The sequence below is a fragment of the Grampus griseus genome, assembly GCF_964374135.1.
Source record: "Grampus griseus genome assembly, chromosome: 14".
Classification (NCBI taxonomy): Eukaryota; Metazoa; Chordata; class Mammalia; order Artiodactyla; family Delphinidae; genus Grampus; species Grampus griseus.
The window spans coordinates 62662941-62687896 of NC_139008.1; the positions used below are offsets into that span (position 1 = coordinate 62662941).

Here is a 24956-nt window from a genome sequence, read left to right on the forward strand (position 1 = left end):
CTCCGAGCCGCGGAGCGCCCTGGCTCTGGGGCCAATATGGGAGCCGCCGCGTGGGCATCGTCGCCCCTGCTGCCGCGTGTGTCTCTCCTGCTGCTGCTTCTGCCGTTCCCGGGGCTGCCCGTGGGCTCCTGGGACCCGGCGGGTTACCTGCTCTACTGCCCATGCATGGGTAAGGCCTCCCGAGCCTTCTGTCCAAATGGGGAAACTGAGGCCCAGAGAGGAGAAGCAATTTCTCTGAGGCGCCCAGAGACGCCTTGACAGGTCCAGGAAAGGACTCCAGCGCGGGGCAGGGCCTGCTCCTCACCTTTCTGCCCCAGTTGCAAGGGCACCGAAGGGACCTCTGTGTCCAACCTTCCGTTTGGCAGATGAGAAAACTGAGGCCGGGAGAGGTTACGATGTGTCTTGCGCAAGGCCTAAGCCAGCCCCGAGTCCAGTAAATGGAGTTAGTGGGGCAGGACTTGATGGCACTGACCCAACGCTGGCTCTGGGCGATTCTTTCATTCATTCAACACGTATTTATAGGGCACCTACTGTGTGCCCAGCCCTGTTCTCTGCTCCAGGGATACGGTGGTGATAAGACAGAAAGCTCCAGGCCCTTGTAGAGCCTTCATTTTAGTTGGGAAAGACAGACCATAAAAGATAAATATAAAAAATAAGTAACTGCATAATATATATGGATGAGTGCTATGGGAAAATAAAATAGAGCAGGGTAAGGGAGAATCTAAAAGCTGGCTTAGGAGTGCAATTTAAATGGGAGTGGTGGATCGTCACTGTTAAAGTTATTTCTTCTTAAACTCCTTCACACTCCTAACCATGATGATGTTGCCCTCTGCGCATCATCTCCACCACACCCTTCTCCCCAGACCCTCCAGCTGCAGGCACAGTTACCCTTTTCTGTTCCTTACACATACTCAGGTCCTGCAGCCTGTGCTAGTCCCTCTGCCGGGGAACACCCTCCCCTTGTCTTGTGCCAGACCAACTCCTTTCCATCCTCAGGCCACAGCTTAAATGTCACCAGAAAAGACTTCACTGACCTCAACCCAAATAATCTCCTCCTCATTGTTCTCCATCACCAAACTTTTTTCACTTCATTTTTGAACTTATAAAAATTTATCACTGTATATTTGTTTATATGTTTACTGTCCCCCTACCTGGCCTGTGAATGCCTTGAAGGCAGAGACCTTGTCCTTCTTGCTCACTCCTGTGTCCCAGCACCTAGCAGAGAGCCTGACACGTTGTGGCCTCTCAACAGTCTTTGTGGAATGAATGAATGGATGCCATGCTGGGGATAACAGAAAGAGTCAGACAGGGACCTTGCACCTGGGGCATTCACAGGCTGAGGAAACAGCCAAAGGCCGGGAAATGGGAAAGGACATTCTAGGAAGAGTGAAGAACCGCAAGTAACTCATATCCAAGGTGGGAGGCAGAGGAGGGGAACTGAATATGGCAGAGGGGTAGTGAAAGGATCCCAGTGAGTGAGGCATTGGAGTTACCCCTTCACATGCAGATGGGAGGAAATAGAAGTAGAAGGTCACTCCTGGCTGATGGAACAGCAAGAGCAAAGGCATGGGGTGGGGATGGGAAGTGTAGAGCATGTTTGGGAAACAGCAAAGAACCTGGAGTGGCTGAGGCAGAAGAGGCAGGGCCTGAAGGGCCTTGACTGTCAGACCCAGGAGTCCAGACGTGATCCCATGCTGCCAGCTCCCCTGGCTCTCCTTGGTGTCCTGGCCCTCCACACTCCTGGCTCTGCATCCTTTCTGAGCCTTGCATGCCCCAAGCCCTCGATGCCGTAGTCCTCACTTCACCTGCAATATACCATCCAGGGCGCTTTGGGAACCAGGCTGATCATTTCTTGGGCTCCCTGGCATTTGCAAAGCTGTTGAACCGCACCCTGGCTGTACCTCCTTGGATTGAGTACCAGCATCACAAGCCTCCTTTCACCAATGTGAGTACCTCCTGCTGTTGACCCTTGTCCACCTTTCCCTAATCCTGCTCACCTCTGCTTGACCCCAAGTCTTTCTGTAGGCTTTACCTCCCACCCCTCTGAGTTTGCCCTACCTCCCCCCACCCCGCCCCCCGCCAGAACTGTCTTCCCTGGCTAACTGGCTAACATTTATCCAGCACCTGTTGTCTGCCAGGCACTGTTTCTGAGCACTGCATCAGGATTAGCTCTTTTCCTTCTCATCACATCCCTATGAGGAAATGGGTTTAGAGAGGTTAGGTAACTACCCACGCTCACACAGCTTGTGAGTAGTAAACTGGAATTCAAGCCCATGTCTCTCTGACTCCTGAGCCTGTGACCTGAACCTCCAGACTCCATTTCCAGCCTTGTTTGGTCCCACCCATTGGTCAGAGGTGATGGTTGCTATTATCAGTTCTGAAGGAGAAACAGAGGCACAAGTTGGTTAATAACATGTCCAGGGCCACAAACCGGAGCAGTCTGGCTCCGGCACTGCCTCTCACCTCATCAAGGGGTCCCTTAGTATGGGAAGCCCAGCATCATGTAATTTCTTGCATGTTCTTTATGTCTTCCACCAGTCCTGTATCTGGCATTGTTCACAATGTAACTCCAGGGGCCTGGCAGTAGGAACTAAATTAATATTTAGTGAATTGACTTTGAAAGTTTTTAATAAACTTCAAAAAATTATGTTTAGTATGTACAAAACACTGTACTTTATTCTTACAGCCTAAAACGTAGGTTTTATTTTTTCCTGCACATGCCTGTATTTAGAAAGTTTAAAAGCCAGAGTACCTGAGATCATAGCCTGGCTTGGCCACTTACTAGCCGTATCGCCTGGGCAGGGTACGTGACCTCTTTGTGCCTCAGTTTCCTCATCTTTAAAACAGGCTGGTAATAGTTGTTGCTACCTCCCTCAGTGAGTTAGTGATTGTGGAATGCCTCCCTCTTAGAATCAGCTGAAGCCATCAATTGAAAGTGCTTAGGATGCAGGGAGTCCTTAGTAACCGGGAGCTGTTGATGCTCTGACTTTTTGTACTCACTGTTATAGTTTAGACCTGGCCCGTTGGTCTCCCTCTGGTTTGCTTGCCTTCTCTCACCTTGCCTTCTCAGCTAGGAGTCTTTCAGAGTTTCCACTTCTTGCTTTCTATGGGTTACTCAACCTACCCCAGTTGGGCTCCCCTTCCCCACTGAGACTGTTCTCACAGAGGCCACTAAGGACCTCAGAATTGCCAAATCCAGGAGTCATTTCTCAGTCTTTATCTTAACTGACCTCCCGGTGGCACCTGGCCCCATGTGCCTCTCTCCTTCTTGAACTTCCTACTCCCCTGGCTTCCAAGACACAGCCTGTTCCTGCTTCAGCCCAACCTATCCACATTTTCCTCTTTGTGCTGCATCAGGGGCTCCTCTCTCCCCACCCACTGTTTAAATGTTGGTGGGTCTCCTCTTTCTGTTTGCTTATTAGCTGTGTGACTCAAGATGAGTTACCTAGATTCTGTCCACCTGGGTTTCTTCATAAATAAACTGGAGATGGTTGTATTCCAACCTCTTACAATTAGATGAATAAGTCCATGAAACATCATGAGTACAGCACCTGGCACTAACCCAGCACTCAGTAAATATTAGTTGCTTTTATTACCATTATTTGCTTTGCTATAAGTTTCTGTTGACTCTTGGGCTTTCACTTTTCTCCACGTACCTCCCAAATTTACCTATGGCCCAGACTCTCCTCTGACCACAGGCCTTGTGTTTCTAACTCCTCTGCCTTTGGGTCTATTTGGATGACCCACAGATAATCTGAAGTTCACAAAGCCAGAACTTTCCCCTCAAACCTGTGTAACCACCTATATTTCCAGCCCTAGTTTATGTCACCTCCATTCACCTGGGCCAGGAACCTAGAAGTCATCCTAAATGCTTCCCTTTACTCTGTACTTCACCTCCCTTTACATTTTTTAACCTGTCCATGCTTCCCCATCTCTCGGACTTTTGGAGATGCTCAAAAATACATGTTGAAACAAAACAAAGCACACAAAACAAAACGAAAATACATGTTGAATGAATACTTGAACAAGTAAAAGGACCATTGCAGTAGCCTCCTAATTCCTCTCCTTCCTCTTATCTTACCATCAGTACATTCTTTCTTCTGCCGCCAGAGTGATCTTTCAAGGAAGCAGATCTCACATTATTTCTGCTTAAAATCCTTCAGCAAGACCTTGTTGCTAATAATTAAGGTTCTCGAAGTCTGTTCATTGGAACATCAATGGCTCGTGCAGGAATGGTGCAGTGGTTAAGTCAGTTTGGGAAATTGTGTTCTCAATTCCTCATTCCCCCCAAATTTGGAGATTCAAAATGCATGTTAGCATATTAAAGGCCCTGAGTTCTGTCATAAAGAAACCTGCTTAACATAGCATTTCCCAGGCCTGTTTATTTCTGGAGCCTTTTTATTGCAGAACCCTTTACCCACCTGAACTAGTGGAACATGCTTGGGAACTCTGACCTATAGGATAAAGTCTAAATTTTATTTCATGGTGTTCTAAGAAATTTTCTTAAGTCTAGAAAAATACAGAGATTACTATAATCACCGTCCATGTATCTACCACTAGAAATGATAATCATTAATATTTTCTCATCTTTGCTTCATGTTTTCTTTTTGTTAATAAAAGAAATAAAAGTTTATAGATAAAGTCGTTAAAAGATTGTGTGTCTTGGCTCGAGGTAACTTCTAGTCCCTCCCCCCAGAGGCAACCACTATCATGGATTTAGTGTCTTGGTATGACTCCTTCCAAGTTTTTTCCTGTACTACTTCCATTGTGGCACTGAGCATCCTTTTATCCATCTCTTGGTACGAAGGGCACGATTCTCTAAGGCAAATACCTAGAGGTAGAGGGCACCTTTAAAATCCTATTAGATGCTTGTAAGGGGTTACACTCCAAAGTAGTTGTTCCAAAATGTATACTTCTACTATCAGCCGTATCTTTTCCAGTAATTAGAGTTAAGCTTTTAAATTTTTGCTGGTCTCACAGGTAAGAAGTGGTGTCTTGTTGTCATTGTAATTTTCTTTCTCCTAATTCTCGTGAGCTTGCACATCTTTTGAGTGTGTTGGCTATTTGGGTTCCCTTTGCTGTGAGTTGCTCACTCCTATCCTTTGCCCATGTTTTCTCTTGCATCATTTGTCTTTTTTCTTATAAATCAGCAGGCATTTTTGAATATGAGGTGTATTACTGTTTGTTCTTTAGTTTGCAGATGTCTTCTCCCAGCCTCCGTTCTAACTGTGGTATCTTTTATCAAAAGTTGTTCATTGACATGTAGTCCAAGCTGTCTGGGTCTTAGAGTATATGGTTTTAATGAATGTCTTTGAAACAGCCACTAGGATACTGAGGAGGGGCCCTCGCCCCCTCCTTTTCCCCACTTTCCCTGTAGCTCCATGTGTCCTACCAGAAGTACTTCAAGCTGGAGCCCCTCCAGGCCTACCATCGGGTCATCAGCCTGGAGGACTTCATGGAGAAGCTGGCACCTACTCACTGGCCCCCTGAGAAGCGGGTGGCATACTGCTTTGAGGTGGCAGCCCAGCGAAGCCCTGATAAGAAGACATGCCCCATGAAGGTGGGTCCTGTGGGTCTGGGGGACCCTTTCTGCCTGTTCCAGGTCCTCTAGGCCCCTGAGACACTGTGCGATAGCAGTGTGTGGGAGAAGGCACCAGAAGGGCCTAGAATAGAAAGATGGAGATTTAAGTCCCATTTCTGGCATTTGTCAGCAGTGTCACTTTGGGCAGAGGACGTTGCTTCCTCTGAGCCTTTACTTCTGCCTACAAAGTAAAGACACCAGTTCCTGCTGTGTCTTGCTCGTAAAGTATCAGTGAGGGCCAGGTGTAAGAGTGCTTGTAAACTGTAAAGTGCCACATCAGTAATAATCACTAATACTCACATAGCACTTACTACACACCAGTACCATGTTAAGAGCTTTCCACATATTATCCCACTTAATCCTTAAACTGTTCCATGAGCAAAGTACTATTAATACCCCATTTTGTAGAGAGGACACCGAATGCAACAAAGAGAGGTTTAATATTTTGCCCAAAATCATAATAGCAAATAAGTTGTGGTAATATGGCTCCATTATCCACCCTCCTAACTTGTATACTTTCTTGCCTCTCAGCACATAAATGAAAAGCTGTTATATTTATCAGTAGAAGTTTGTAAATTTCTGGCACTTTTGGAATAAGACAGTCCCCAACATGTGTTTCAGTGCTTATGCTACAGTCTGAGGAGGGTGGTTGGAGGAGCTGTGAAATTTGAGAAGGGAGACCTTGCTTACAGCCCCAACATTGCCCTCACTTGCTCTGTGAGCTTGAGCAAGTGTCTTGTCTGGGTCCTGGTTTCCATCTTGAAAATAAGGGCATTGGATTAGCCAGGTCTTGAAGGTCTCTTGGAGCTCGTAGTCCATGGTCCTAAATCCAAGGTTGACTTGCTCCCCAGACCCCCACCAGTGCTGCAGGGTCAGCGGCATATGGCACACGAGCAGGAAAGACTCCTTCAGATATCGTGGTGAACGTTGCCTGCTGAAAACCAGACTGGAGGCCGAGCTGCCCTCCTCAGCACCCAGCCCAGAAATTACGACGTGATATTCCTACTGGCCCATCCTGTGAGAGTATTTCAGCCTGAGTCAAATCACCCAGGGCTCCCCCATCCACAGTCCCTTGGCCCCATCCCCAACTGGCCTTCCCTCCTGCTCAGTAAGCCTTTTCCCACTCTCTTTCTCTAGGAAGGAAACCCCTTTGGCCCATTTTGGGATCAGTTTCATGTGAGTTTCAACAGGTCTGAGCTTTTTGCAGGCATTTCCTTCAGCGCCTCCTACAAAGATCAGTGGATCCAGAGGTATGTGGAGGGGGCAGCGTTGCTGGGATTAGGGGAGAGGTGGGGGGCCCACGGGCATTCAGCACCTTCCTGGCCCTCTTCCCCTCTACCACACCCTGATGTATGAGACCAAAGGTGCGGCTGTTCTGTCTGTTGAACTTGGGATCCTATGTGATCTGTTCCCATCTCAACGCCTGACACGGTGGGACGTTGACCTGCCACAAGGTTGAGCAAGAGTTTATCAGCCAATAAAGGATGTCATAAAAAGAATATTGTGCAGTCACATGAGTCTCGATTTCCTCCTCTAGGCGTGAGAATCACTCCCCTGTTACCTTCCTCTTCACAAGGTGAAAATTGGAAGCTGCTTCTAGAGAAAAACAGCTTCAGGTGCAGACGGAGAAATGATGTCATCCTGATAGTAATTGGATGTGCTTTATTAATTGTGCTCCAGTAAGCCCTATTAAAGAACAAAAACTAGGTTAGCAGGGCATAGGCACAGGCTGTGAAATATTTATAGAGCAGCCGTCACGTATGAGACGTAGTGCTCAAAGGCCAGAGGTGATGCATAAAAATGAGGAAGACCCGGTCTCAGCCTTCAGCGGGCTACAGTCTAGATATAATGATGACACTAACATAGTACATTTGCCCCTGATGCTGTAGTGTGGCAAGAAAGAGCGTGGGCTTTGATGTCAGACCTGGGTTAGAAACCGTGAGGGGCTTATGAATTCTTGTGAGGTCCCAGCACTTGGCATTTAGTTAGCCAAAGATGGACTGATGCAGAGGAACGAGCACAGGCTCAGGATAAGACAGGCCTGAGCGCTGACCCAGCCCTGCCTCTTTCTCAGATGCCCCTGAGTGAGCCACTCCAGCTGTCTGGCCTGAGGTTCCTCCTTGGTTTATTGGAAGGAGCACTATGGTATCTGCCTCCAAGTGTGTAAATCACATGGCACGTAGTAGAGGGCCAGTCACTGTTACCTGTTACTATTATTCACATCCTTTATTTTATTTAAGTCTTTGAGAAATTTCATGAAATGGGTACTATGATCAATTTCCATTTGACAGGTGAAGAAACTGAGCTCAGTAAGGCTAAATAACTTGCCCAAGGTAATGCAGCTATTGACTGGGCAGCAGGGGTCTGTGTGTAAGGCTTTCATAGGTAATAAGAACTAATATTTATTTAGTGCTTACTTGTGCCAGTTGCTGTTCTAAATCTTCACTACCTAAGTCTTCTAAGGTAATAGCTCATTTAATGCTTCCATGAGTCTGGGGGACAAGTGTTACTGTCGTCTCTGCTTTACAGGTAAGGAAATTGAGACAGAGAGAAGTGAAGTCACTTCCCTAAGGTCATGCAGCTTGAAGTGGCAGAGCTGGGGTTTGAATCCAGGCAGCCTGACTTCAGAGCACCCATTCTTCATCACTGTGGAGAAAAGAGCTGTGCCTTTAATAGCTGCCAGTTCCTATTTGGGACTTGCCTTCAGAGCTAGTTCATGAGCTACTGAGGATACTCAGTCCTGGCAGAGTCTAATCCCCCTCATTGTTGATCCCAGATAGGGAATTGTTGATTCCCATTTGATCACCTGCTTGGTTCTCCCCATTCAACTCTGAATGACCCAGAGCTATTGCCAGACGGCAGACCTGTCCTCAAAGGATGGAGATTTGCCTCTAAAATGCCAGGGGGAAAAAAAAACCATGACACCAGCTCTAAAAGCAGCTCTAAGAGCAAATTCCAAAAAGCACACAGTCCTGGTTGGAAGAGAAGGGACAGGGTTGCATGGATGCATCAGTCGGACAATGTTGCTGAAACACTTGTTCATGGCCGCGTGGTCTTGCTTCAGATCATTGAGTTGTAGGAATTGTGTAAGGGCTTGGGGAAGCTTGTACCTCACAAGCAAATTTTTGGGAAAGGAAGACTAGTGGGGAAGATGAGGTCCCTGGAGGCAGTTGGAGAGAGCTAGGACCACCTGGGCAGCTGCCTTCCTTCCACACACATGTAAGAAGCACCTGAGTGTCAAGCACTGGTGTGGATGCTGGGGAGACAGGCAAGAATAAAGCAGATAAGGCCCCTGCCCTGATGGAGCTGATTCTAACAGGGGAGACAGTGAATACATTTTTACATAGGATAGTCCCAGAAGACAGTGCTGTGAGGGACATAAGCAGGTGATGTGTGATGGGCAGGCAAAGACCTTGTCTTTGTCAGCTTGGACTGCTATAACAAAATACCACAGACTAGGGGGCTTAAACAACAGACATTTATTTCTCATGCTTTTGGAGGCTGGGATGTCCGAGATCACGGTACCAGCGTGGTCAGGTTCTAGTAAGGACTCCTTGATTTGCAGTTGCTGCCTCTTACTGTATCCTCACATGTTGGAGAGAGAGCAAGCTCTCTGGTCTCTTATAAGGGCACTAATCTCATCACGAGGGCTCTACCCTCATGACCATCTAAATGTAACTGCCCCCAAAAGGCCCACTTCCTAATACTATCACATTGGGAGTTGGGGCTTCAACATATGAATTGGGGGCGGGGCGGGGGCGGGGGCACAAACATTTAGTCCATAACAGATCTGAAGGATGAGGAGCCAGCCATGCCAAGAGCTGGAGGGAAAGGTAATTCTTCATGGTGGGGACACTGCAAGCTCTGAGGCAGGACAAGCTTGGTGTGGTCAAGGGGCAGAAAGGCCAGAGTGGCTGGTAGGTCTTTGGTTTGGTTTTTGTTTTTCCATTTTCTTTATGGAATCCCAACTGTACAAAGTTCCAATCCATGTTAAACATCTAATTTCTTAAGATGAATACTCTTTGGAATACCCACCACATTTGGTGTTTTTTTTTTTTTTTTTATAAGAAAATTAAACTTACTCATACTCCCATCACCCCTCCAAAAAAGTATTAGAATTTTGATATGTATACTTCCACCCTCCAAAATGGGTGTATTTTTATGTACATATACAATGTATACCTACACATACTAACTTAAAATGAAATTATTACATATAGTTTGTAATTGAGTAACTATCTTTTCTGAGGAGTAATTGATATTTATCAGGTTAGTAAATAAATATCATTGGCAAGATCCGTTCTAAACATGTAAAAACATGAGATTTCAAAAAATGGTTAACTGGTGTGTATATGTGTATTCCACTCCATGCCAATGGGGTGTATTGGGTAGGGTATGTGTGTGGGATGTCCATTCATCTGTCGATGGGCACTTCTTGCTTGTGGTCTCACATGGCTACAGTCAGCTGTCGGCTGGGACTGGAGTCATCTGAAGGCTCAACTGCATGTCCAAGAGGGCTCACTCATGGCTGGCTGGTGGTGCTGGCTGTCGTCTGGGAGCTCACCTGAGGCAGTCGGCTGACATGTATACTCTTGACCTCTCCGTGTGGCTTGGATTTCGGGCAACGTGGCAGCTGGATTCTGAGAGGGTGCATCCAGGGAGTGCGTGCTCCAAGAGACAGAAGGTGGAAGCTGCTGGCCCCCTAAAGCCTGGGCCTGGCATCCAGGACACTGTTACCTCTGCCAAGTGCTATTGGGAGGGGACATAGAGCCCACCCAATGGGAGGAGACTTGAATTAACCTGCCATATAGAACAGGAGATTGGAGAAGTGGGCAGGAGTCAGACTGTGCAGGGCTTTTTAGGCCCTGGTGAAGCAGTCTGATAAGAATCCTGTGAGTGTTTGCAGGGGTGAGTTTTGAGAGTTTAAGTATTTTAAACATTTTCTTAAATAGTGGACACTTTCTTGCTGGAGACAATTGTCCTTTGGGGGCAGGGGCGTGGGTGTAGGGAGAATGGCATTAGAAAGGGTCAGCCGCTTCCCTGGCTCACTGTGTAACTGCAGATTGCCTCCCTTCTCTGGCCACAGTGCTCTATCTACAAAATGAAGGGATTGAGCAAGATCGGTCACTTTCAAACTGTTCTTTGAGTTTTAGAGTTCTGGAGAAGCGCTGTGTGCTGTGGGGGCAGCAACGGGGGCCAAGTGGGAACTGCTTGGTTCCCCTCCCCCACTGCCTTCAACCAGTAACCCTCTTGTATATCAGCTAGAAGTGCTGGTGGCCACAGGTCCGGGTGCACCAGGTTTAACTTAGCTACATGTAACAGAAAACCCCAAATAACAGAAGACTAGCAAGATAAAAGTTCATTGTTTTCTTAAGTAAAAGGACCGGGCTGTGCAACCCAGGGCTGCATGGCAGCTCCCTTGTGTCTAGGAATTAGGCTCCCATCTCTGCTTAGCCATCCCAGTACTGGCTTTTTTTTTTTTTTTTTGGCTACACTGCACGGCATGCGGGATCTTAGTTCCCCAACCAGGGATCGAACCCCTGCCCCCTGCAGTGGAAGCGTGAAATCCTAACCACTGGACCACCAAGGAATTCCCCCAGTACTGGCTTTTATCCTTAGTGTCACCTCATGGGCCAAGATGACTCATGAAGCCCCAGGTAGCTGGAAGGACAAAAGGGGCAGAAGAAGGGCACATCCTCACCGTTTTAAGGAGCCTTCCTTATAGCTTGCTTACACCAGCTCATTGGCCAGTACTTAGACATGTGGCCATACGTAGCTACAAGAAGTACTGAGAAATGTCTTTTTTGGGGCTTCTGTGTGTCCAGCTGAAAACTGGCTTCTAGGAAAAGAGGATAAGAGTTATTTCTCCCCACTAAGTGATTTCCCGCTGAGGATCTTTCCAGCTCTGCTGGTTCTGAGTCTGTGAATACCCTGATGGAGATTTAATTGAACAGACATTTATTATTTATTGCACATTTACTGTTGGAAGGCTATGAACCATTCTCTTGGTATGAAGGCAACAGGTGTTTGAGCACGTGGCTTATCGTTCTCCCAGGCTGCAGCCTCCTTGGGAGGACATAAACAGGTGACATGTAATTGGCAGGGCGGAGACCTGCAGGATGAGAAGAAGCCAGGCATGCAAAGAGCTGCAGGGAAAGGTAGTTCTTCATGTCAGGGACATTGAGAACTAGACTCTGCCTCTTTCATGTCCCTGCACCCTCTGCACTCAGCATAGTATCCATCCACTGGTGTATCCTGGGCTCACATGTGGGTGCTGTGCATGGAGAAACCCCAGCTTGGTAGGGGGATCTCAGCAGTGTCAGTGTGGTGGTGAAGAACCCCAGAGGTTCACTGCACCCAGCAGCAGGAAAGTGTGCCTTCTTCAGCTGAACAGTGACCAGGCTAAGGGCCTGACTTAGGGTCAACCATCAGGGATGTGAACAGATGGACCTGGTCAAGCTTTCTTCCCAAACAAGACCCTTATTCCCCACTTTCTTTCCAAACAACACTCTCCTCCCTCATTGGGAGCAAACGAGCACGTCAGTCTTGGCCTCTTCCTGCTTGTCACGTCAGAGCTGACGTTGCATTGGGACAGCTATATGTGCTGATCCAGATCCATGTGGAGGGGCTGCATATTCCAGATTTGGAATTCACCAAAGGTCAACAGCAGGTACTTTCTAAGAGGTCAAGGAGGGAACAGATCCTGATTTTATCCTAATGTTCCTGCCACCTGGGAGATCACAGCTTTGCTTTCCATTTGAAACCCTTTAAGGTGGCCTATGAAAGTCGCTTAGCTGAGGTCCTAGCCCATAGTAGGTACTCAGTTACTATTCACTTCTTCCTCTGACCCCTGACATCCTGATCTGGTCTTTCTGGTGAGATCCCTGAATTCTCATTCATTCACTGACATATTTATTGTACCTACTATGTGTTGAGGCCTGTGTCTAGGCTGGGAATCAGAAGAATAAGCCACAGACTCGGCTTTTGAGGTGCTTATTGACTGGGTGGGGGAGCTGGGAGTGAGGTATAGTAGTTAAGAGCAAAGGTTCTGGAGGAGATTGCCTGGATTCAAATCCCTGCTCCACCAGTTCCTAGCTGTGTGACCAGGAGCATGCTACTTAACCTTTCTGTGTCTCAATTTCCTCATCTGTGAAGTGAGACAATGGTAGTACTTACCTCACGGGGCTCTCAAGAGGATCGAGTGAGTTACTGTACACAAAGTAATTGGAACATTGCCTGTCACATGTATGTACATGTAAAGTCTGACAAGACGATTAGATAGAGCCAAGCTGTCCATGAACACTTGCTGTGGCTTAGCTGGCACAGGCCTTGCACCAGTGTGTGTGGGAATCATGGTGGACAAGAGTGCTTGGGGCCTACCCTCGTGGCAGTGGACAGGGAAGGTGGTTATTGAGCACATCAGTGTGCAGAAGGCAGCAAAGGAGAAGTGGTACAGAGCCCTCTCCTAGGAGCTGAGGCTTGGGAGCGGCAACTGGTCTTGGAACTTTGGAAGGTGTTTGTGGAGCGAGGTGTTTGGTTGGGTGTGAAGAAAGAGTGGCATGTACATTGCAGCACTGTTGTATGGGGAAAGATCGGAAGCAGCCTCACTGACCAGCAGGGGGGGACTAGATAGGTAAACTGCAGTTTATTCATGCAAATGGAAACCTTCAAGAGACACTAACACGATCACGTGACCCACACCATCAACATGGCCAAATCTCTAAAACAGAGTTGACTTTTTAAAAATAAATTTATTTTATTTTTTATTTTTGGCTGCATTGGATCTTCGTTGCTGCGCGCAGGCTTTCTCTAGTTGTGGCAGGTGGGGGCTACTCTTCGTCGTGGTGAGCAGGCTTCTCACTGCAGTGGCTTCTCTTTGTTGCGGAGCACGGGGTCTAGGCATGCAATCTTCAGTAGTTGTGGCACACAGGCTCAGTAGTTGTGGCTCGTGGGCTCGAGAGTGCAGGCTCAGTAGTTGTGGTGCACGGGCTTAGTTGCTCTGCGGCATGTGGAATCTTCCCAGACCAGGGATCGAACCTCTGTCGGCGGATTCTTAACCACTGCGCTACCAGGGAAGTCCCTGAGTTGAATTTTTTAAAAGTTGAAATAGGTTACATGCAATATGATGATGATGATGGTGGTGATGGTGAGAGAATTTTCTGAGAGCTTTCTACGTGCCAAGCACTGTTCTAAATGCTGTGCTTATATTAATCCATTTGATCTCAACAGCCCTATGAAGTGGGAACTATTATCAGCTCTATTATACAGATAAGGAAACTGAGGCACAGAATGGTTAAGTCACCTGCCCTAGTTAGTAAGTGGCATAGTCAACATTAGAGCACGGTCATCTGGCTCGACCATCCATGCTTTTACCATTGCACTGTGTAAAGAGCACACAAAATAATACCCTTTAATATAAATAGTAAGGTGTAATCATGCATGAAACCACAGTATCTTCTGGAAAGAAGAGGAAGTGGAAAAGAGATCATAGGATAGAGCTTTTATTCAGGTGTATATTTTTTAAAATCTGAAATAAAGTGTTAATATTTGCTAATTTGGGTCACAGCTCTGTGGACTGTTAAATTATTTTCAGTATTATCCTGTATGCTCTGAAATTTTTAATAAATTTTGATTGAAATTTTTATTGAGATAACTGTAGGTTCACAAGCACTTGTAAGAATTAATACAGAGAGATCCCATGTACCCTTTACCCAGTTTCCCCCAATGTTAACATTTTGCGAAGCTATAGCACAGTATCACAACCAGGATATTGACATTGGTACAGTCCATCCATCTTATTCAAATTTCCCCAGTGTTACTTGTACTCACTTCTGTGTGTGTGTATACTTAGTTCTGTTCAATTTTATCACGTGTGTATGTTTGTGTATCCATCACCACAGTTAAGATATCAAACAGTTCTAACATCACAAAGGTCCTTGTGTGGCCAGTTTATAACCACACCCACCTCCCTAAACACACACACACACACACACACACACACACACACACACACACACACACACACACACACACACACACACAGACACACACACACACACACACACACACACACACACACACACACACACCCTAGCCCCTGGCAACCACTAATCCCATCTCCATTTCTTTTTTCTCAACTTTGTCATTTCACAAATGTTATATAAACGAAATCATACAGTATGTGACCTTTTGAGGCAGACTTTTTTCACTCAGCATAATTCCCTTGAGATCCATCCCAGTTGTTCCCTGTATCAGTAGCTGGTTCCTTCTTACTGCAATAGTGCTCTGTGGTGTAGATGTACTGCAGTTTGTTTAACCAGTCACTTGTTAAACGACGTCTGAGTTGTTTCCAGTTTTTTACTATTATGAAGAAAGCTGCTGTGAACATTCGCATACCGGTTCATGTGTGAATATAGGTTTCCATTTCTCTGGGTTAAATGCCCAAGAGTACATTGGTGGGTCATATCGTCATTGCACGTCTAGTTTTATAAGAAGCTGCCAAACTTTTCCCGAGTGCCTGTACCTATTTCATAATTTCAGGAAAAGGATTTTGGCTGGCAGAGGGAAGGCATACCAGGTAGAGGGGAGAAGTCTGCAGAGATCTGTACTTTGAAAGTGCATTGCAAGCTTATGGAAGAGCGGGGCATTTCATGTTGCTGGAATATAGTCTGGGCTTAGCTAATGAGGGAACACAGGTTTGCTCCTCACTCTATTCAGTCAACAGATCTTTACTGAGCTCTTCCATGTACTGTTCTAGGCACGCGGAGATACTGACTTCAGAAGCCTGAGTCCAGCAAACTTTTCTGGACTCGGGTAAAATAATTACAAGGTGCATTGTGAACAAGGGGGAGGGAGAGCTTTCGGCAGGGTATGTGGGGGGCATCTACAGACCTCTAGTGTTTTCCATGAGAGCAGGGACCATGCCTGTCTCATTCTCCCCTGGCCCCCAGCACATAGTAGGCAATCCATAGATAATGTGTTAAATGTTGAGGGAATGGTCTCATCCAGCGTACACATTCCCTGGGAGTGTGACCTGTCAGCAGCTGCACTTCCCAATCCCACTGTGTGTGTAAAATGGCAAAGACTCAGTCTAGACACCCCAACCTGGAGTGAATTACCGCACTACAGATTGGAAGCCAGCATGACATACAAAAGGTTGGAGTGTAAATTTACAGGTTCTGCTGTAAATTTTTAATTGTTAAACAATCAAAGAGAGTTGTAAATTCCATGTGGCGGGACAGTATTGCATACTGTGCCTCTTGCCGCTGCCAAGGTCTCTTATCAGCCCGTTGGGGTTTCACAACCTCTTGTGCTTCTTGCATGTTGCAGGGGCCCCTCCGCAGGGTCTCTGGGGCATGGTGCAACGCCGTCTTTTCTCCCATGGGGGTGGCGGCTGGACTCGCTGTGTGCTCTCTGTCTGACTTCTTCTCCTTCTGTCTCATGCCTAGATTTTCTCCAGAGGAACATCCAGTGCTTGCCCTGCCAGGGGCCCCGGCCCAGTTCCCTGTCTTGGAGGAGCATAGGCCGCTCCAAAAGTACATGGTGTGGTCAGATGAGATGGTGAGGACAGGGGAGGCCCAGATCCGTGCCCACCTCATCCGACCCTATGTGGGCATCCACCTGCGCATTGGCTCCGACTGGGTAACTTCCCCCTTCCTCTCATGGCTGGGATGGACACATCTCTGAGCAGGGCCCATGCCTATGGGGGTTGGACACTGAACCCACTGCACCACGTCCTAGCCAGGGTAGAGAGGTCTCACTTGGCCAAGTTCACGGGACTGTGCCCCACGATCCCACTGCAGACACGTCAGAAATGTAGCTCCAGAGCACTTGCTTGACAGTTTTCATTTTAACAGTTGCCATTTTTATCCTCATTTCACAGATGGATAAACTGAGGTATCAAGCTAGGCTCTGGGTCAGACAGCAAGCCAGAAAGAGCCCCATAGCCCACAGTCCTCTGTCCCAGTTCAGTGTTTAGCCAGTAGACTCCTTGTTGAAAAACAAGCTCTGGAGGTTGGGTGGGGCTCCCAAGAAATGAAGATGTCATCCTCCAAGTTTAGCAGCTGCTGAAATGTGCAGAAAGCTCATCAGGTTATCCTCCCTGTGAAAATAACTGGAGTAATGTAGACAATCTCCTTAGTTTACAGAAGAAGATATATATGTATGTGTGTGAGAAATACCCATCGTTGAAAACTTGAAAAATACTGAAAAGTATAGAAAGTAGATCACAATTCATTCAGTGTCACTTGAGGAAGCAATCACACATTTACCCACTAGATTCCCTTCCTGCCCCCCTTCCTGCCCCCTTCCACAAAGTAAAGGAGCCAGGCCCAGAGTATTTTGTGAGTGGTTTCAGATAGTTCCCATTTATGCTTCCCTAGAACATAAGAAGATATAAGATGCTTTCTTTTTTTATAAAGCTAGCATAATGCTAATACCAAACTCAGATAAGGTCAACTCTGGAAAGTACAGCCCATTCTCATAAAGAGCATAGATATATTACCAAGTAAAATCCAGTAGCACATTGAAGAACATACAACACAAACAAGTAAAATTCATCCCAGGAATGCAGGGAAATTCACTATATTAACACCCAAAGAAGAAAAATCATATAATCATCTCAATGGAGGCCAAGAAAGCACCTGATAAAAAGTCAACAGTCATTTATGATTTAAAAAAGAAGAAAAACAGCTCTTAACCAACCAGGAATACAAGGGACCCACCTTACCTTGATAAAGGCTATCTCTCCGAAACCCACAGCAAACACGTACTTCTTGGGAGCTATCAGAAGTGTTCCCACTGAAGTCAGAAATCAGACAAGGCTGCCCATCGTCACCACCACAGTTCAGAATTCTGCTGGAAGTCCCAGATAGTGCAGTTATACGAAGAAAAAAAAATTGTGAAAAGCCAATATCCCACTACCCAGAAATAACCACCGTTAACTGTTTTGAAGCATTTCCCTCTTCCCTCAATGCTTTAAAAAAAAAAAATAGTTGCGCTCCTCCTGTATTGCCTGCCTTTTTCCCCTTCCCGGCTCTTGCTTCTGGGGTTGCGGGCGGTGGCCGTCTTTAGCTCTGTCCCCACCCACCCCACAGAAGAATGCGTGCGCCATGCTGAAGGACGGGACCGCCGGCGCCCACTTCATGGCCTCCCCGCAGTGCGTGGGCTACAGCCGCCACACCGCCGCCCCGCTCACCATGACCATGTGCCTCCCCGACCTGAAGGAAATCAGGCGCACCCTGAAGCTCTGGGTGACGGCGCTGAACGCCCAGTCGGTCTACATTGCCACTGACTCTGAGAGTTATGTACCTGAGATCCAGCAGCTCTTCAAAGGGAAGGTACACATGGGGCGTGGGCCTGGTGGGAGGGCAGCAGGAAGGGAATCAGAGGAAGCACCAGGGTGGTCTGCCCGCTCCCACCTCATGCTTCACGTCCTCCCACCACCAGGCTTTTACTTGAACATCAGGTTCCCTTCCAGTTCCTACCCTTCTTTAAACCCCAGCTCAGACACCTCCGCAGGTGCTCCGCAGATTTCCCTCCACTCCTGTCGCTAATGGATCCCTACTGGGAGCTGTCACAGCACTTTATCACATCTCCTGAGACACCTTCTAGACTGAGACTAGTGTAGAAACAGGTCTTATTTCTTCCCAGTTGCGACTCCTTGAAGGCAGGATCCAAGGTGGACTCACTGTTCTACTCCTCAGGGTGTAGCCTGTTGCTTTGACCTCCTCCAGGGCTGAGACCCCGCCTTGCCATTTCAGTGTCTAGGACAGTGCCTGACACGTGGTAGACACTTGGTAAATGTTTGGTGAATGAGGCCATAAAGAGTGGGCCCTTGGAAGGGGTCCAGTGCAGCAGAGGGATTAAGAGCATGGACTCTGGAGCCAGAGGACTTGGGCTCTACTCACTGTGCAGCCTCACACAAGTTACTTTACCTCTCTGTGCTTCTGTTTCCTCGTCAATAAAATGGGACTGAGAGTCGTGCCTACATCTCATAGTGTAATTGTGAAGATCAAATAAAAAGAAATTAAAACAGGTCCAGTAAAAAATAAGTGCTGAATAAAGTTAGCTGTCATTGATAGTAGAAGTAGGTGGTGATGAATACAAGGAAGGCTCTTTTGTGCTTAGTAAATGATTGAAGAGGTGGTGAATGGTAGGTGTTCAGTATATGAGTAAATAATAGAACAGGCTTGTTACCGTATGAGTGAAGAATAGATAATAAGTAGGTATCGATAAAATGACGGAGTTAATAGTGAACATTCAGTAAGACTTTTGAGTGAATGAAGGCCCTAAATGCTTGTGCAGACCTTAAAAGACAGACATCCGCTTTCTAGCAGTGGGTGCCCTTGGCTTATGTCGCGGGGCTCCCTTTCTCTCTTTTACCGGCTTGTAGAGGAAGTGCCGAGTCAGAGCATTCTGGTCCCCACCCACCCGCTTTATAGAAGAGTATCAGAGCCGGGAGACCTTGGAGGGCCTCTAACCCAAGCCCTGCGTTTTATAACTGAGAAAACCAAAGTCCCGTAAAGGAATAGAATTTACCCAGGAGGTCTCGGGGCTCATTTTAGTGGGCATGACACAGAGCGGGTAAGTTTCAGGGCGTGGGTGGAATTGTTCAGGGGATTTTGGCCATGGTTAAGCTGCTATTATTTTTATGCTGCCATCCAAATAGCAAGATGATGATTTTTGTTACATCAGAAATCTCTGTGTGACAGCAAAGCACTTTCAGCCCCAACTCTGCCCACACCCCCATTTGGAGAGTCCCAGGGAGTTTTTTTGTGAGTTTCTAGAGTTGGTATGTTTGTTATACCTTGAGCTTCTTGCCATTTTCTATTTCCTGTTCCTGTGCCACTATTTTTGCCCTTCTCCACCACTCTGCCCCCTTCTCCATGGGCTCAGCCCACCCTTCCTCTTGAACTAAGCCTTGCTCATCTGTTAAGCTGGGCCAGTGCTGAGCCGGTGATACTGATAAATAAGATGTGGTGCTGCCTTCCAGGGCTCACAGTCTAAACTCAGGAAAAGAGATTTGCAAAGAATTATAAGATACGCCACAAGAGAGGGCCAGGCTTGGGTGTGGAGGCTCATTCACTCACTTGTCCAGTCAACAGATGCATACTGAGGCAGACCCCAGCCAGCAGCGACAAGCAAACTGACGCAGCCCCAGCCCCAGTCAGGTGCAGGAAACAGACGTTAACCAGAGAATCACTAAGGAGTGAAAGCTACAAACTGAGATGTGTACTACAAAGTAAAAGAACGTGGTTCTGTGAGCGTGTAGAGCAGAGGAGCCTGGACTAGATGGGGGAGCCAGGGAGGGCTTCCCCGAGGAGGTGTGACTTGAGCTGCAGGGTGAGAGTTAAGTAGGAGTTAACCGAGCAAAGAGACAAGCACGCCAGACAGAAGAGCATGTGCAAAGGTCCTGAGGTGGAAGGGAGACTGGTGTAGTGGCTGGAGCTCAGGGTGGAGAGGCAGCTAAACAGGCCTTATAGGCCACATTCAAGATTTGTCATCTTTATCTGAAGAGCAGTAGGGCACCAGTTAAGGGTGCTCAGCTTGGGGTAGAGGGAGGAGTAGGCGGGTAGGGGAATCTGAAAAAGTTTCCTTTGGCTACTTTCATTTGGTGAATAGACCTGGAGGAGAAAAGATTATGGTGACTGGCCAGGGAGTAGTAATCCATCAAGAGAAGGGTTCACCTTTGGGGAATATCTCGGGGATAGATTGGACAGGACTTAAGTCTTGGAGGCATCCAGGCAGCAGAACCAAGTGGGTGGGGTGCGCTTTGGTCAGATCATGGTTTGGTGGGAGAAGCCAAGCCCCTCAGGTGACCTTGAGCTGAACCTTGAGAGTATGGTCAGGACTGTGATGGATGGGAAAAGGCGTTCCCGACAGAGGGAACCAACAAGCAAAGGCAGAGTGTGAATGAGTGGTGTGTCTGCAGCTGAGGGGCTAAGGCAGCTGCTGGGCAGCACTTCCCCCAGGTGCCCCGACCCTGCATTTTAATCCTCTGTATGCTTCCTTGTCTGTCTGTGACTTCAGCACAGGGAAGGAAGGTGGCAGGTGGCTGCAGGCCTTGGCTGAGCTGGCCACTTAGGCCTGCACCCTGGCTAAAACACCCTGCCCTTCCTCCTGCAGGTGAACGTGGTGAGTCTGAAGCCTGAGGTGGCCCAGATCGACCTGTACATCCTCGGCCAAGCTGACCACTTTATTGGCAACTGTGTCTCCTCCTTCACTGCCTTCGTGAAGCGGGAGCGGGACCTCCAGGGGAGGCAGTCCTCCTTCTTCGGCATGGACAGTCCCCCTCAGCTGCGGGATGAGTTCTGATCCTACCTGGAGCATACCGCCTGTCTGAGTTGTTCCCTCCAGCCAGGCCTGGCAGCCAGAGGTGCTCCCAGGATTGATCCCCAAGGATCAGAGAACAGAAAAAAGTACCAGGGACTTCCTGGAGGAGTAGGAAAACAGTCCATCTCCCAGGGCACGGGACTTCCAAGCTTCTAGTAGCCAGACCATCTCCCTTTCTCATGTGCTCCCTGCTGCTTCTCCTGGGAATTTCTCACACCAGCAAAGCAGTCCAACATCTGTCTTTTGGTCTGCCCTGCTCTGAGCAGCCTGGGATGCTGAACTGTATTAGGAGAGATTTTTTTATATATATAGAGAGAGATTTTTATAGTTTTGATACAAGGTCATGACTCCCCTAGAACTCTCCCTCATTTTAAAAAATCAGTGAAGTTCATTAACGTAGGTACCTGAAGTGACCTTAACAGAATGTGGATAAGGCCAGGGGTGGGTGGGTGTATTGACCGCTTTTCCAGATGACCCCCAAAGTGGCCCTCAGACTCATCCCCACTGCCTGGCCAGAGCCATTTGTCAGCCCCCCTTTCCTAGGCCATTGCCAGGGTTTGGGGCACAAACACTCTTCTCCATTGTACACACTATGCAAATAGAAGTTATCGATCACAGTGCTGTCAGTACCCTGAAGACGGCTAAGTGCTGCTCCCACAGCGCATTCCCGGCAAGGAGCACCTGCCGTCAAGCCAGACCATCATGGTATTGCTCTCAAAGTCTCTTGGTAGTTGGTGGCCTGCCACAAACCTGGCACCGTCAGGGTTTCATAACACCTCACCAGGGCCAGGACTTGCTGGCCTGGCAGGATCCTTCTGAAGTCTCCTCTTCTGATCTCATGTCCCAAGGGGCCTGGTTGTAGAATTTTGCCATTAAGCTGCTGTCCAAGGCCTGTCCTCCCAGCCTTCCTCCTGCAGCTGGAGCCCTCAGACTATATTCTCACAAGGGAGTGTTCACTAAGCCTCTGACCAGATCAAAGATGCTCAGTTCCCAGGAGCCATTGGATTCCCAGGTTTTTTTGCCCATGTCATCCAGTATAATCTCAGCCAAGCCCGTGAGGCTTAAGGTGTTAACAGTCATAAGTTTCTTTGTCTCTCAGATGCTGTCGTTGTAAAAATCCATGACTCCTGAGAGTCTGATTTTTTGGCCTTGTGGTTCTAAAATTCACGTCTAACACCTGCCGATCACTTCCCCGCCATCTGGCCTCCCTCAGAAGGCCACAGTCAATCCTGGTAAGGTAGAGGAGATTGATGAGAGCCAGGCCCAGAGCTCCATGCAGCGGTGCCCCTTGGGTAACCTTTGGGAAGAGATGCTTTGTTTCCATGGCAGACTGAATCAGAGGCTGCAGGGCAACAAGCACCAAACACCAAAGGTGGCATTCGCTGCTTAGAGCTGCCGCCCAACTCTTAGCAGGAGAAACTGTACAGAAAGGACATTTGAATTTTCCCTCCGGGGGCAATGTTTTAAATCCTGGGTGGACTCTGAGAGATGGTTTATCTGTTCAGACTTGTTCACGAGCCTCACTGTGGGACAAGGGAACCCCTGCCTCCATCCGGCGGCTGGGGGCTTGTGGCTTTCTGCCTGATGTCATTTGCTGCCCCACACTAGGCACACGCCTTAGAGTCTGAGGCTCTAATGGGCCGGCCAAATCCTCGTGTCTCTGGAGGTGAGGGTGCTGGAGTTGCAGTCAGATTCAGTGTGTTTTGTAGGCGAGTACTTTATTCCTTTGACCCAGTTTCCTCACCTATAAAGTGGTGATAAAACTGACGGGGTTGTTGAACAGCCCCAATCACATAAAGCATGTATAAGAGCCCGTTGTAAACGTGAAACAGACAAAGGCAAATACATGGCTGTTGATAATTTGACTGCCTCTCGTTGCATGCCTCCTTGGCACCAGGCACTGTGCTTGCTAGGTGCTTTGTGGACATTCTCTGGTTTAGCCCCCACCTCAGCCCTGGGAAGTAGGAACTTCTGGGCAGGGCAGAATTTTTTTTTTTAATTATTTTTGGCTGCGTTGGGTCTTCATTGCTGCGTGTGGGTTTTCTCTAGTTGCGGCGAGCGGGGGCTACTCTTCGTTGCGGTGTGCAGGCTGCTAATTTCGGTGGCTTCTCTTGTTGAAGAGCACAGGCTCTAGGTGCGCGGGCTTCAATAGTTGTGGCGCATGGGCTTAGTTGCTTTGCGGCATGTGGGATCTTCCCGGACCAGGGATAGAACCCGTGTCCCCTGCATTGGCAGGCGGATTCTTAACCACTGAGCCCCCAGGGAAGTCCCACAGGGCAGAATTAATGCTCAGAAAATTCTCAGTTTCCCCATGACCACACAGCCAGTAGTGGTCAGCCCGGATTTGACCTCCAAAAGTCAGTGCTGTTAGCCAGCATGCTCTGCTCCTCCAGTTCACAGGATACACTTTATGCTGTATGCTGTGGAGGCTTCGGATGGAGAAATGGTCAGCCACCTTTATCCCCATTGGGCTGCAGCCGTGGGTCTGCCACTGCCAGGAGCTTTCAGGGAGGGGGGATCACCCAAGAAACAGAAAGCCCACATGAAGCTTACAGTTCTCTTGGGTGGTTGCTTAATTCAACATGCTTTCATTCAGCAGGTGTTTATTGACCCACTGTGTGCCACGCTCTGTGCTAGGTCCTAGGGATTCAGCAGAGGATCAGACATAAAGTCTTTGTACTCAAGGAATTTGCATTCTAATAAAGTAGAAGACATAATAAGCAAATGTACTGTGGGAGGTGTTAATTAAGTGCTTTAAAGAAAAATAAAGGGCGTGGTGGGTGCAGATGGGGAGTAGTCCTGGTTTAGATGAGCTCAGGAAGGCCTCTCTGAAGAGCTACTGTGGAGGGCGGAGGGGCGCACTCATCCAGAGATCTGGAGGCAGCGCTTTCCCGGCAGAGGAAACGGCATGTGCAAAGGTCCTGAAGCTGGAATGAGCGTTTGAAAACTAGCAAGGAGGTCAGTGTGGCTGGAGTGGCAGAAGCGAGGCAGGGAACAGAGTAGATGAGAGCAGGTGACGTGACCCATCCTACAGCCTGGAGGGCAGTGTAAGGTCAAGACTTGGCTTTTATTTGGAGAGAGATGGGAAGCCCTGTTGCATCTGAACAGAGGAGGGTCATGGTCTGATTTACTTTTTTTTTTTGTTGAAGTTTTGGTTATTTTTTTTTCTTTTGGCTGCATTGGGTCTTCGTTGCTGCACGCGGGCTTTCTCTAGTTGCGGCGAGCGGGAGCTGCTCTTCATTGCAGTGCGCGGGCTTCTCGTTGCGGAGCACAGGCTCTAGGCACGCGGGCTTCAGTAGTTGTGGTGCCAGGGCTCAGTAGTTGTGGCGCGCAGGCTCAGTAGTCGTGGCACATGGGCTTAGTTGCTACGCGGCATGTGGGATCTTCCCCAAGCAGGGCTCGAACCTGTGTTCCCTGCATTGTCAGGCGGATTGTTAACCACTTCGCCACCAGGGAAACCCTGATTTACATTTTTGAAGGGCCTCTCTGGCTGCCACGTGGAGAAGAGATGGGAAGGAGGAAGGGTAGCAGCAGGGCGACCAATGTGGGGCTGTCACAAGGATGCAGGCGAGAGAGACAATGGGACTTAGGCAAAGGTTATTGTCTTGGAGGTGGTGGGAAGTGGTCAGATTCTGCATGTATAAAATCATTTAAAAATTTCAGTCTTTTTTAAAGATATAAGTCTTTGCATAGTTTTAATCATGCAGTATTTACAATTTAATGTCCTGGTTTTCACTTAATAGTATATCATGTTTTCCATGTTGGTACATGGCCTGAATAAATGTTTTTAATGATATAAAATTCCATTGAGGGGTGTCCCATAGCTTATTGTTGTCCTATTATGAGAACTTAGTATGTTCCCAATTTTTCACTGCTATTATTTGGAAAATATTTTTATTTGTAAGTCTTTTTCTATATCTAAAATTTTCATTAAGATAAATTCCCAGAAGTGGATTTGTTAGATAGACTTAAAAATAAAAACTTTTTTTTGAAAAAATTCAAATATACATAAAAATTGTGAGTAATAAAATGAACTCTCAGT

At 47.7% G+C, this 24956-nt stretch overlaps 1 protein-coding gene across 1 annotated transcript; it reads left to right on the forward strand.

The window, feature by feature from the left end:
• Positions 1–24956, forward strand: POFUT1 (protein O-fucosyltransferase 1). Its single transcript, XM_082670309.1, has 7 exons — positions 1–169; positions 1824–1945; positions 5378–5560; positions 6719–6831; positions 16030–16222; positions 17677–17919; positions 20708–24956. The coding sequence occupies exons 1-7, from the start codon at positions 37–39 to the stop codon at positions 20894–20896; spliced, it is 1176 nt and encodes a 391-aa protein (XP_082526435.1). The 5' UTR covers positions 1–36; the 3' UTR covers positions 20897–24956.